Source organism: Marmota monax, unplaced genomic scaffold (assembly GCF_021218885.2).
Source record: "Marmota monax isolate L192 unplaced genomic scaffold, Marmota_monax_Labrador192_F-V1.1 WCK01_AAM20220418_F8-fsc00045, whole genome shotgun sequence".
In the NCBI taxonomy this organism is placed as follows: domain Eukaryota; kingdom Metazoa; phylum Chordata; class Mammalia; order Rodentia; family Sciuridae; genus Marmota; species Marmota monax.
In genome coordinates this window covers 7846903-7860963 of record NW_026692132.1, presented here as the reverse complement: position 1 = coordinate 7860963, position 14061 = coordinate 7846903, and the positions used below count along the sequence as shown (strand labels likewise).

Below are 14061 nucleotides of genomic sequence, written 5' to 3'. Positions count from 1 at the left end.
CAATATTTTTATGCAAATTAGCTGGGTATCTGCCAAAGAGACTTAAAAATTCATTGTAGTGTTTATTACTTGTCAAGTTAAATACTGGTTTGTCTGTCTAAACGATAAATGCTTCTCTATGGATGAAGATTGCCAATACTTGGGTATTTCATGAATCATCTAAACTAATAACCTATGTTCTCCAATTCAAGAAAAATATAATAATTATAACTGAATCTTTTGACTGGAAGTAATACATTTTTTAAAAACTACATCAAATTTTCACATATTACACAGAGATGGCTAATGAACAGGATACATGCACATTAATGAAGTTCTTAGAGGGCTAAGACAGGGACTCATAGATCTCTTGACAAGGCCCACTACATACTTCTTGCTAGCCCTTCAATGTCTGTGTGGGTTGGGGTATGCACTGGAATTGTCTCTGGAGGTTCATTCTCTCTTGCTCTATTAAAGTACCACCTGCCCTGAGGGCTTGATCCCCAAAGTGGCTTATCCTGGAAAAGTCAGGAATGCTTTCTCCTTTCTAATCTACCCCCATGACACATTTCTTTGGTGAGTATCTTTTGAGTGAAGTAGGAAAGAAACTAAAGGATACAAAAGAGATTCAGCTTTGTCCCTCATTTCATATAGTGAGCGGAACATCACATGTTAAGATAGAAATTTTTAGTCTTTAGTGAATAGGATTTCAGTGTGGAGCTAAGGTAATGAAATGCAGCAATAGATTGTGAGTCATTACCGTATTGCATTTCTTGAATAAACTATAATTTTGCAACTTAATGGATTATCATATAAATACTGGAAATTTTTTACTTGTCTTTTCCATTACTTTTAATAATCCAATAGATGTGTTTTATTATTTTTATAAAGATTCAAATCTTAAAGCAAATATATTCTGTCATTAATCACTATAAAAGATCCTATGATTATGGGATGTCTGTATCTACAGTGACATTATATAATGAGATTCTAATTAATTACTTTACTGCAAATAGAGGGGTTTGACATTTATTCTTTCCAAACAACAGAGTGCAGGGGGAAAAAAAATCAATGTTATAAACTATCTTTCCAGAAGTGAATTGCTGACATTGGCAACAAAAATAAATAAACCAGCACAAAATGGAAAGAATTAATATTTATAGCACTCTAATGGATAGCATAACCTGTCATAAACAGCCCTAGTAGATGGCAGCATATTTAAGCTATCCAAAATACCAACATATGAAGCAGGAAAACTCTTTTGCTTGTGGTAGCAATAGAACCATCACTTTCACTTAAAAATAAGTTTTTGTCATATGCAGTTGATATCTTTGTATCACATGATTAGATCACTGACATGAACATGTCTGTATAATATAGTGTACTCAGATAGATTCTGTTGACATTCATTTATCCCTAAAGGACTCGTTTAATTACAAGACCAGAGTGATTTTTGTTTCATTTGGTCAATCAATAACTATTTATTGAGAATTATGTGCATAAGAGTCTTAAATGTGAAGCCAATCAAGAATCAAAATAAAAAGCTACATTAACATTACACTTAATGTTGAAAGACTGAATGATTTCCCTAATATCTGAAAATAAGATAAGGAGGTATCTTCTCACCACTTCTATTGAATATCATACCAAGGATCCCATCAAGGTCAATTAAGTGAGAAAATAAATAAAAGGAATCCAGATTTAAAAGGAACAAGATTTTGTTATAAAAAAAATCTAAGAAATCAAAACATTATCATAAAACCAATAAGTGAGTTTAGCAGGGTTGCAGGATACAAGGTTAATAGTCAAAAATCTATTGTAAATCTACATAATAGCAGCATTCTATAATAAATGAAGAAAATAATTTCATATAAAATTTACAATTCAGATTTTATAATTTAAAAAATATGCTAATTAACCAACTCTTCAAGACTGATTTAATATGTAAGAACTGATTTTTCAAAGAGCAATTCTTACTGGTTGCCTTTGGCTATAAATATTCCAGAAGATTTAAAATATTCTTTTGAAATATTCTAACAAATATTTTAAGTACAATGTTGAAAATCAAAGCAGAAAGTGTAAAGTCCAACCTATATTTATCAAAAAGGGAAGAATGAAACTAGCAGACATCAATATGAGAGCAATTGTATCATCAATTTATAAACACGAATTTTGTAAAAGCCAAGAACATCCCTTATTTACACAAGTTAAACTCCCTGGAGAAACAATTTAAATCTAAGTACCCTTTAGAGTCTTTTAAGGTGATAATCCTCTCAGCCAAGAATCAATGTAAAGAAGGTCACAGAAATATTGACTTCCCAAGGGTCATTAAACTCTTTGGCTGAAAAAAAGAAGACAGATTCCAAGTATTTAAATAAAATAATATTCAGTTTATTTATGACTAAGGCTGCAAGTAAGTTGGAAATTCTGTTTTGCATTGCTTTAGTCTGCCTTGTCATTATCTGAGTTGAAGTTATCTTCCTTAATTAACTATCATCCTCATACAGCTCATACAGCAGTCTGTCCTGACAAAAAGGAAATCATTTTTTACATGCAGTGATCTCCCTAGCCTTTGCAACTATCAGCAGTGTGCTATTATCTCATTTCTAGCCAGATTAAAAGAAATGATAATCCCTTCTCATATTACTCAGGCCACACACAGCCTGCAGTGGGTCTAATAAGCTCCACAGGAAGTTGACATCATCTGACGGGCTTGAACTATGCTGATAGCTAAAGGAAGGAGTACAGCTCTCCCTGATTCTTGAAATTTCTCGATGACCTTCACTGCCACTGTCATTAACTGTTACATATTAAGAATAAGTAACACAAGGAAAGGGAGATTGCTAGAATCTCTTTATCTTTTCTGTGTCCTGTATATGATTTGTATGTGGGCATATGTATGTTTTATTTCAATACACCAACCATCTAGCGGTACTAGAAAAGAATATTGTTTCTCAATAGATTGTGTTCTCTTCCAGGATATAGAAGTAGGAATATGTTATCTGTCAGTTCATGTAGTCTGTTTTTTTTTTTTTTGATGTCATTGTTGTTTTGTTGTTGTGTTGTTGTTGTTGTTGTTGTTGTTTTTCAGAGACTGAAGTAAGGAAATCAATTTCTTAGTCCTTACAGTTTCTCTTTTCTAGTTCTTTCACTGATCTGCCAGTTATTTTTTTAAACACAGGCATGATTGTATCATTTCCCCGCTTAATTTTTTTTCCATGGTCCCAGACTGCAAATATAGTTAAAGACATCAGACCCTTTATGATATGCTGTCCTGTGGACTTGCAGCCCTACCTGCTAATACTTGTCTCACCTCTCCATAGGACTTTCGTTTCTCTAAAATGACATACTGTCTAACTCTGAGTCATTGCCCCAGTTTTCACAATCTTCTACCAGAATAAGCATTCTAAAGTGAAGCATTGCTCTACTTAAATTCTTTAGGATCAACTCTTTGTACTATTTAATGCAAATAGCCCTTTAAGGTTTTTATCACCCTTATCAAGTGTGGTGGTGCATACCTGTAATCCCAGGAACTGGAAAGGCTGAAACAAGAGGAACACACGTTGGAAGTCAACCTCAGCAATTTAGCAAAACCCTGTCTCAAAATAAAAAATAAGGAGGGCTGGGGATATAGCTCAGTGTTAAAGCACCCTTAGTGCTTTAACATGCACACACACACACACACACACACACACACACACTCCCCAGTACCACAGGGAAAAAAAGAAATGACTTTATTCCTACTCAATGCAGAGCCCACCCCATGTGTAACTGTTCTCCTAATCAAACTGACTCCCAAACACCTGCTTTTCTCTTGGAAGCTTTAGCTTGGCCACTGTCTCTACTTCAAAGCATTTGTCCCACCCAATCTTACTTAATTGTTACAGCCATTTCTTTTTGAAAGCAGTCCTTAAGTACCATGATGATGACCCCTTTTCTGTGTTCAACATCACCTTTTGCCTTTGATAGTATGTCATTGGTGTTGGTGAAGGCTTCTTTCTCCTTTATCAAAACCTCCTTTGAAGCAAGTACTGTCCAACAGCCTGTAGCACAACTGTGAATAAGGCATTAGCACACCGCAGGCTCTTTAAGATGTTGTTCCTACAACGTCTATGAAACAGGTCTTTTTCCTTCCTCTTTATCTGTTCAACTTCTGCTTTTCCTCCAGAACCCAGCTATGGTCATTGTGTTTGTTTTGTTACTATAATTATTTTAATTAGTCCTTAAAAATAGATGTTTATTTTATAGACTGGAAAATGAGGGTCAGTATAATTTACCCAATATCACACAGACCATTAAGTCTCAAAGACAAATTTGAAGCTCTGGCCTGTCTACTTGCAAAAATTAAATAAATTCACTAATGAATAAATAACATATGAGTTATTTAAACTCCCAGGGAAATGCCACACAGTGACAATAATGCCACAAAGTGACCATTCATTTAAGCATCCCCCACATCACCCTGAGGGGAATCTGGCTTTGGACATTGCTCGGTATTGATATTCACTCCTCCTTCACAGTTATGTGGCCATCCACAGCAACAAGGCATTTGTTGCACCTGCAAGACAAAGTCAGAATCTTGCAATCACTTGAATTTTTAATTTTTTAAAAATATATTCATTTCATATATAGGAAAACACCTGGTTCTGACATAAAGAAATTCAAAACTATAACATGTTTAGGGTATATAATTAAAGACTAACTAAACCTATGCTTCACCTCTCCCTTATCACATCACACACACACACACACACACACACACACACACAACCTGCCACATACATGTAATATACTACTCATGTCTCACCTACAAAGCAAACAAATATACAGAGAGCAAAGTGACTTGTCTGCATTTATATGTATGGTTTATTTCAGAATGGGGCCTAGAAACAGTGCCCCAGATTCCCAATCTAACACATTTTTATTCAGGCAATTCAAGTCCAGTGACTCCAGTTAAAGATTTTACCAACTTGGCAATATTGTTTTACATTTTTCTTTCTGCTTCCTATGTTTCAACTTTTCTGCATGGAGCAGGTCTCACTCCACCATCTACATGTACATCAAAAGCACATACTTTAAGTCCATTCCTTCAAACTAATTTTTAAAAGATGAGGAGAGAGAATTTCCCCATTCTGTTTGATGTTCCTTCTGCAAACTGCACCGGAACTTTCTTGATATGATTTAGTCAACCTGTGAACCTGAAATTCAAAGAAGCAGAAAATTTGCATGAATTAGATAAAACGTAAAGGATGAACATTTAGTAAATATCAGTGAAGTGATTGGACCTACAGATTAACATGGTCAGCAGGATAACTGATGCTAATAATTTTAAACATTTCCCCCTCTCCCCCTAGAGAATGTGTGAATTGCAAATGGAAATTTAAGGAAAACTAAGATGGGAATTAATCTGGAAAGGTCATTAACCATGGTTAAATACAAGCAATTTAGTAGCCAATTTCAACAGGTAGAGGGCCTTTCTTCTGATCACCTAGCCCTAAGCAGAATTTGCTTAAGACACTCACCCACTGATTTCCCCCTGACTGCAGAGTAAATGATTTTATGACATTGTTGCCCCAGAACTTTCAGTTCCACAATATTATATGGATACAAACTGAAACTTAATGGCTACTAAAGTAACTGTTTCCAAGGAAACTGCTTTTCTGTCTAGATCTTATCCATTTTCTATATAAAATTTTAAGAAAATATATGAAAGAGAAAATATTTCCTGTACTAGAACAGACATAGCAAAAATTAACTAAGCCACCCACCATTCATTCAAATCATAAGTAAAATGAGTTTATCGTGACAAGGTAATTCTTCCCTTATCTTCAGTGTAACAATAGGATGGAATAAGAGAAATGTAGGCTGTTGTTTATTAGACAGGCTTTACATCAGATGGTTTTTTTTTTTTTTTTCTGAAGGCTGCAGCTTTGCCTGAGTGTCTTGCAGCTGTGGATAATGCTATAAAAGGCTTGACAGACCTTCCATTTCAGCCATGGCTGAAAGAAAATAATATTGTCATCAATTAGCAACCGATGCAACAGTTAAATTACTGTGCCTTTTTAGAAAATATTGAAATTATTTGCCTGCCTGTGGGTTTGCACTATACTCTGGTAAAAGCAAACAAATGTTCAACTGACATTTTAGTAGCTAAAGATTGATGGTCAGTGTTTTTCCCATTTCCAAAACATAGATTTGCTTTCTGCTATCTACTTTATTTCTCAATGAAATCAGAATGTTACTGATTATCTGTCAAAGTAGCTGGCATATAAAAAGGCATGAAATAAATATTTGTTGAGTGAATGAATTAATAATTGCTATCAATTACTGAATTCAAATCTGATGTGCTAGTTACTTTTGAATAATGCTTCTCACTTTGCATGTAGGAAGCCTAAGTTAGAAAGTAACAAAGGTGGGATTCAAAGGCAGGGCTATTATTTTATTTTATTTTTGATGGTATTATGGTGCCTCTGCCAGGGCTTTGATAATTAATAAAATTAAAACACATCTTTGTGCACAGAAGCATAAGAGCTGGGCAAAACCACATATGCCTGTAATCCCAGTGACTTAGGAGGCTGAAGCAAAAGAATCGCAAGTTCAAAACCAGCCTTGGCACCTTAGAGACACCTTGTCATAAAATAAAAAATAAAAGGCTTGGGGATGTAACTTAGTGGTTAAGTACCCCTGGGTTCAATCTCCCAAACCAAAAAGAAAAAGAATTATGAGGATAGGAAAGATGGTGGAATGAGATGGATATCATTACCCTAGGTACATGTGTGACTGCATGAATGGTGCGTCTCTATACCATGTATAACCAGAGAATTGAAATGTTGCACTCCATTTGTGTATGATAAATTGAAATGCATTCTGCTACCATATACAACTAAGTAGAAAAAATTTAAAAAAATTAAAAAGAAAAGAAAAGGAAAGAAGGAAGGAAGGAATAAAGCAAGAAGGAAATAAAGAAAATACACAGGAGCATAAGATGAAAACTGAAAAGTCGGTGTTTCAATGGATTAGACAAAGGGGACTGAATGGAAGGGAAGAGAGGGGAGATGGGAATAGGAAAGAGAGAATGAATCAGACATACTTTCCTATGTTCATATATAAATAAACAACCAGTGTAAGTCCACATCATGTACAACCACAAGAATGGTAACTTAATACTCCATGTATGTATAATATGCCCAAATATACTCTACTGTCATGCATATCTAAAAACAAAAATAAAATAAACAAATAAAAACAGTATCAACACCATGATTTTAGTTAATCATTCTCCTATTGAGAACACCCAGATTGTTTCTAGGTCTTGCCATTCCAAATTATCCTGCAATAAATTTCCTTGTATATATATTTTTAAAATCCTTTACAAAACACTAAAAGAAAATAAAGCAAAAAGCAATGACAGATGCTCCAAGCCTGTTTATGTGTGCACGTATGTGCACGTGTATGTGTGTGTGTGAGAGTGTGGTTCACTTTCCCTGAGCTAATAATGTTTTGGGCTTCATCAGTTTACTTCCTTAATATGCATTTTCCCTCTTCCTGCTTTGAGTGCATATTTTTGTAAGACACTTTAAATTCTTAATGGAGAAAAGGGGCTAGGTATAAAAGAAAGGAAGGAAGGAAAGCGGAAAGAAAGGAAGAGAGGGAAGATGGGAAGGAGGAGATATAATTGATACACAACAGAAAACAACTGATCAATCAATAGAAAATTAATAGCTTTCTAGAATTTTTGAAACCCAGGTTACTATTTCTATGCCAAAAATATAACACCCCTTTTCCTCCAGGCTTCTTCATTCCACCCAGTGGAAACCATTTTTTTCCCCACAACACAGGAACCCATGCATGGCCTTGCTTGCTCTCCTCTCTTGCAGTAATGTATCCCAGGATTCTCAGGATGGTAGTAACTAACATAATCAAAGATTTTTATATTCTCTGGTTCAAATTCCCAGCTCTCTCTGCTTTTAGACCACTTTACAATTAAACCAAAAACCCTTAAAATGACTTCGCCTATCAGCGACACAGAATGTCATTATACCTTGATATTGCCTTTATATAATACACATTTGCACATATCTGTATCAGAGGACAATTACGTCCTGAACAGGAGACTTTTTGATGTTGTTTTATTTGTCTCCCATACCCTCATGCATTCATAGAAGCATCCAAGAAATACTTGTGTTGAGCTAAACTGAAAATATTTATATGCTTTTTCATGTATTGGATTTTGACTGACAGATTTAATGCCTACAGTGGCATAATTCAATAGCTGACAACTAGCCATTGCTCTATTAGAAATCTGTTAAAATATATCTTAGTCATTAATTTGTGCTACTATTAAAGAATTGAAATGTATCATTATGAAGTAAATTTAACAACTTTTTCTATGGATTTTATAGGGATTCAAGGACATTTCACTTGAGAGGTTTATACATGGTGGAGCCAATGTGACAGGATTCCAGTTGGTAGATTTTAATACACCTATAGTAACCAAATTAATGGATCGCTGGAAGAAACTAGATCAGAGAGAGTATCCAGGATCTGAGACTCCCCCAAAGGTATTTGTTTGTTTTTATTTCATGTACTGTTAGTATTTTTAAAATTTATGATAAAAAGTTCATTATACAGTTTCTCTAACATTTCATCAGATATGGCATGGCTCGGGAAAGCAACTCTTTGGTATTATACTGCACTGCCCAAGCAAAATTTCTAAATTTCTGTATTTAAGGGTTTTTTAGATATTAACTCAAACAGTTCACTATTATTATAACTTTATTTTTGAACATCCAATTTACTTATAGGTCATTGTTTTCTAACTATTTCAAATGTGAATGGCCACTATTAATTTTTCTACCTTGATAATAACTATATCTGCAAAATGATTATTTATAAAGAGTAGAAATATTGGGAAATTGGTAGAAATGCAAAATGTAGAACTTTTGCAAAAATTATTTTTAAAAATAACAGTAAAAGTCATATTCATTGACTCTCTGACAAACACTACATGTTGTGTTTGTTAATATTTTCAAAGGAAGCTGGTAAATTTCTGGTAATGAGTACATTTTTTCTCATCAAAAATGACAGCTGATTTTCTAAGACATCATTAAATAATGGCATAACATATCAACTCCAGTTTTGTGAGCTCCCACATAATGAGACATCATCACCATCAATATTTACTAATCTCTCACTGACAGTGTTTTTCAGTAGAGACTTAAAACACAATTTGGTTGTTCAAGCACAGACTAAGATCTACTCGCAGAGAGTCTCAGCTATTCCATTTCTTAATTATAAAATTTTTCATACTGCTGCTGTCAACTTCCCCACTACCATATTGGGATCTGGATGGTTAGCCTATAAAAATCATGGAGGGCTGGGGATGTGGCTCAAGCTGTAGCGCGCTAGCCTGGCATGCGCAGGGCACTGGGTTCAATCCTCAGCACCACATAAAAATAAAATAAAGATGTTGTGTCCACCGAAAACTAAAAAACGAATATTCAAAAAATTCTCTCTCTTTCTTTCTTTCTCTCTCTCTCTCTCTCTCTCTCTCTCTCTAAAAAAAAAAAAAAAATCATGGAATTTCAAAACAAAGCATTTATTGGGAATTCACTCTGCCAAGCACTGCATTCCTACTTTCTGATATTGAAGATTAATACATGCAAGAAGTTAAATGGATATGTTAACTGGCTATCCTCAAATTGAGGACCAAATTCATGAAATACTAGCATAGAATCGTTTTTAATGTCTCCTGTTTGACAATCTCCAACTAGACTTGTCTGGGCCACAGCTTGGTTTATGGCATTTGTGATAATCTACTTTGTTGACATCTATTTAAATTTAAGCCAATTTTCAATATTTTCACAAACACAGCTTTTATGACACAATATAATAGATATCAAATATATATGCATATAAATATATGTAATTTTTCATAGCTCTTGTCATGATTCTATGCATTTAGAAGCCAATTATTAAATATATACAGTCAATTTTCAGTATTTATGATAGTTATATAAAGTCTCTACAAATAATGAATCTGCAAATATGAAGCCATTGCACTTAGGAGAATATAGGGTTACCTTTTGTGAGCCTCTGGATATAACCTTTTCATCAACCAGTCAATGCATAACCTTGGTTTATGTGTTTCTGTTTAATGTGTCCTTGACTCATTATCATTGCACTAAAGGCCAGCCACTCTATAACTTGTGCCTTAATAAAGCTTGTTTAACATTCATATTTTCTTCATAAACACATCACAACCTTCTTGGACTTAGAAATATTAGACAGCACTCAACACTATGCTTTAGGTCCATTTTAAACAGTAAAATTATCAACAAAAAGCACAAAATTGGCAAAAACAGCACTAAATAGACCACAGAAAGGCTATTTGCTTCCAATATGTGAGCAGAAACAAGAAAAGGAAGTGTTTCCTTGCTCAATCACAACTGGGAATTTGCAATGTTTAGTGAATTCAGATTTTTACTACTCCATACATGACCACAAATAACCAAAAAAAAAAGGATTGCCAGTATTGATTTGAGGATCACAAAAGAAATACTAGCAAGTAGGCAAGTTTAAAAACACAGAATCTGCAAATAATGAGGATCAATTGTAATTAATTGTTTAGTTTTTCAGCCAAGATTAACAACATGATTTCTGATATTAAAACATATCTGCTTTAAACAATCTTCTGGAATAAATATCTTCCACCAATGCAGGCTAAACAATTTCTATTTCATGACCCTGTGCTCTCTTTCCAATGCTCCAATCAGAACTGCCCCTATGCTTGTCTCACTCCAGGACTGGGATTCCATTTCCATTGTCCTCCACCTTCATTTCTGCCTGTCCAGATCCAACCATCTTCCAAAGCTTTATCTCAATTTCAATTTCTCTTTGAAACTTTTTCTTTTTTCTCCAGTAAATGTCCATTTCTTTCTCCTTTGTACTCTCCATAATATTTGAGTGTGTAATTCTCACCAAGGATTTAACATTATTTCTTTGCATACTTACTGTTTCACAACTATTAACTCCTTTGGGGCAATAACCATCTATCACTCTCCTTTGTCGTTCTTCCAGTTCCTACCCACTGTTTCAGTACATCTTTCTTAGAGTTCTCAAATATGATACAAAATTTCATCCTGGAAAAGACCATGGCATATAGTTGTTGTTATCTTTTCTTATTTGACTCCTCTGTTTAATGTTTCATAACTGAAAAAAAAAGGGGTTTCACATTTTCTTCCATTCGTCCATGAGTAGCAGAATTAGAATTCATCTCAGTTCTTTCTTTTCAAAGCCCACATTCTTTCCACTTAGTATGATTCTGCTCATCTCTGTCTTATACCCTGGAAAACAGAACTCCTCCCACCATTCTGATCATTGATTAGAGCTGTAAATAACTCTAAGCCAAGATCAAGTTTTTCCAAATATTTATTTAATAGGGATTTTCTAGATGCCATCTAGAAGTTGTGTGCCCATAATTGTGGTTTCCTGGGTTGTAATACAATAAGGCACATGGAAAAGGGCTACCTCCCTTGAAAAGGGAAAACTTATTTGAACTACAGCTTCTATCTGTCTACCAGTTCTATGACCTGTCAAAGCCCAGGTCTTTGCTGCTCTGACTGCCTCCTTTGCTAATGCTCCACCCTGTGTGATACCTGTTCTTTCTTCTAGTGTACTTGTTTCACAAAAATGGATAAACTTTTTAAAACCACAGCAAGTGCGTTTGATTTTTGATGTCATCTCTTCTTAGTTTCTTTCTTCCTACTGAAAAAGCAACAGTGTATTTCTTTTTTTCTCTCTGTAGATCATGAAATACTGGTAATTCATTTTTCTCTTGACCTTCATGCCTTTGGCAAGTTTCACTTTATTTATTTTTTATTTTCTTGTCCTATATAAAGATGATTTGATGACTTTATCTACTCAAAGATGCATTGGTTTGGACAGTCGTGCCATATTTATGTTGATACATCACCTTGCTAATCACCTGAATGTCCTTCAGCTATCCTACCCCAGTTTTGAGGGGGAGTATATATTCTTAAGTTTATTTTTCTTTTATTTTTTATCATGTCCTTTACATATATACAGCAAGTCTTTTAATTTACATGAATCTTAATAAATCCTAATACAAGCCTAATGGTTAGGTCCTCTACTATTGAAAGGTTCTGCATTAGAACTTATTTTTATATGTAATTTAGATTTTCTCTTCCCTGGAATAGTGATTGCTCTGTCATATTGCCTATGTTTACTTTCTACAATTGAAATTTCTTCATTTGCAAGTAAAAATCAAAATCATCCTCCACTTTCCACAGCACAAATCTACTCTCATACAGGTGGAGGTGGTATTCATCACATGGAAATGGCCATATGGAATTTCTGAAAGAGATGACAGTTTTTGTCATGCTTAGTCATTGATGCTCAGCCTTGCACCAAGAAAAATGTATCCTGCTTCCCATGTGTTTGGTAACTCTCTAATCAAATTCTTCCAAATGTAACCCCCTATTGTTTTCATTTTCAGCTTAAACAAATTACTGAGTCTTTTGTCATGTCTTCTCTTACCTTAATAATTTTTCCTGGGGAATTCACTGTTTTTTGCAAAGAAGCAGGGGTGGTCATTGGAAAGCAGATGGTCTATGCTTTGTCTCTGCACTTTGATCCAAGATTATAATGGAAACTTACAAGAAATGATTTAACCCTCCTGAATGATCCTTGTTCATATTTAGTGCAGTAACTGGTGAATACACATTTGTTGAGCAAGGAGATGTAATTTCTGGCATCATATTTTTTAATAACAACAAACAATCCCATTAATTCTTCTGGAAGACTGAACAAAGATATACACTTCAAGTCATTATAGATAAATTAAATCTCAGAGAATCCCTATAGACATTTTGGGGAAGGAATAGCATAAAACAGCCCAGCACTCCTGGAGCTTACCAACTGCAACAGACAAGGAAGATTCCAAGAATGCTGAACCTAGGATTTTGTTATTCCACTGCTGTTTATATTTGGACACAACAGAAAGTCTTCATCTGAGGTCTTGTTTCTCCCATCTGATGGAATCTGTTTAATACCCTCCATTTTTCAGAATGTGTTTTTGCCTTTTTAATTAGGGTGATAAGATTTGGCATACAGTCTTTGTATTTAAGTGACAGTACAAATTTTTGAGGCTAGAGTGAATCAGTCATCATTAATCTCATCATCCTCCAGACACTGGGCTTTGTCATTGAGCCCACAGAGCCCACAGACCATTTCTAGAGTTAAATAACCTTTTTAACATTTACCATTATAATCACTTCCATTCGATTAGTACACTTCTGCCCTGACTTATGACGGAGTCCTGGTGATGGCTGAAACATTCCGAAGCCTCAGAAGGCAGAAAATCGATATCTCAAGGAGAGGAAATGCTGGAGATTGTCTGGCAAACCCTGCTGCCCCATGGGGCCAGGGAATTGACATGGAGAGGACACTCAAACAGGTAACTCGCACTTTTATTAAGCTTAATTTATGTGACAATCTTGTTTAAGTGAAATGTTCAAGTAAGCTGACTAATTTTTCTGAGCATAAATGCATATTTACGATTGCCGATTTAATAAGTCAAGGGATCATTATCTTTTTCTAAATGCAGAGTAAAAATTTTGATGCTTTAATCTTAACATACCAGCATAGTCAGAGCAAGCAGGGTTGTGATATAGTAATCCCCCCATCCCTGTGGCTCAAAAATCAAAGGAGCTTTGCTCACTAGCCACACTCTACATTAGCAAGGGCTCTCTGCCCACTATAGTCACTCAGGGGCTCAGGCTGGCAAAACAGCTGTCATCTTGATTGCTGCAAAGGAAAAAAGATTCTTACAGGCAGGTTTTGAATTGGCAGTTAAATGCTGTACGTGGCTCATCACATCTGTTTACAAGTTATATATCAGAAAGAATTATATAATGCTAGCTAACCAGAAGGTACTCAGGAAGTACAAGCCTACCTTGGGCCCAGAATGTAGAAGAACAAGAAATATTTGGCAAACACAGCTAATGACTACTTCAGAAGATCTTTAAATTGTCACTTTGTATTAAGTAATCAATTTATTTT

At 34.8% G+C, this 14061-nt stretch overlaps 1 protein-coding gene across 6 annotated transcripts in view; it reads left to right on the top strand.

Moving 5' to 3' along the window:
• The window catches only part of Gria4 (glutamate ionotropic receptor AMPA type subunit 4), a 342372-nt gene that overhangs the window by 262009 nt on the left and 66302 nt on the right, over window positions 1-14061 (top strand). For all 6 annotated transcript variants that reach the window (XM_058586584.1, XM_046466478.2, XM_058586593.1 and 3 more), the window contains exons 7-8: window positions 8382-8540; window positions 13289-13456. In XM_058586584.1, coding sequence (XP_058442567.1) covers window positions 8382-8540; window positions 13289-13456 — 327 coding nt within the window. The remainder of the gene's footprint in view (window positions 1-8381; window positions 8541-13288; window positions 13457-14061) is intronic.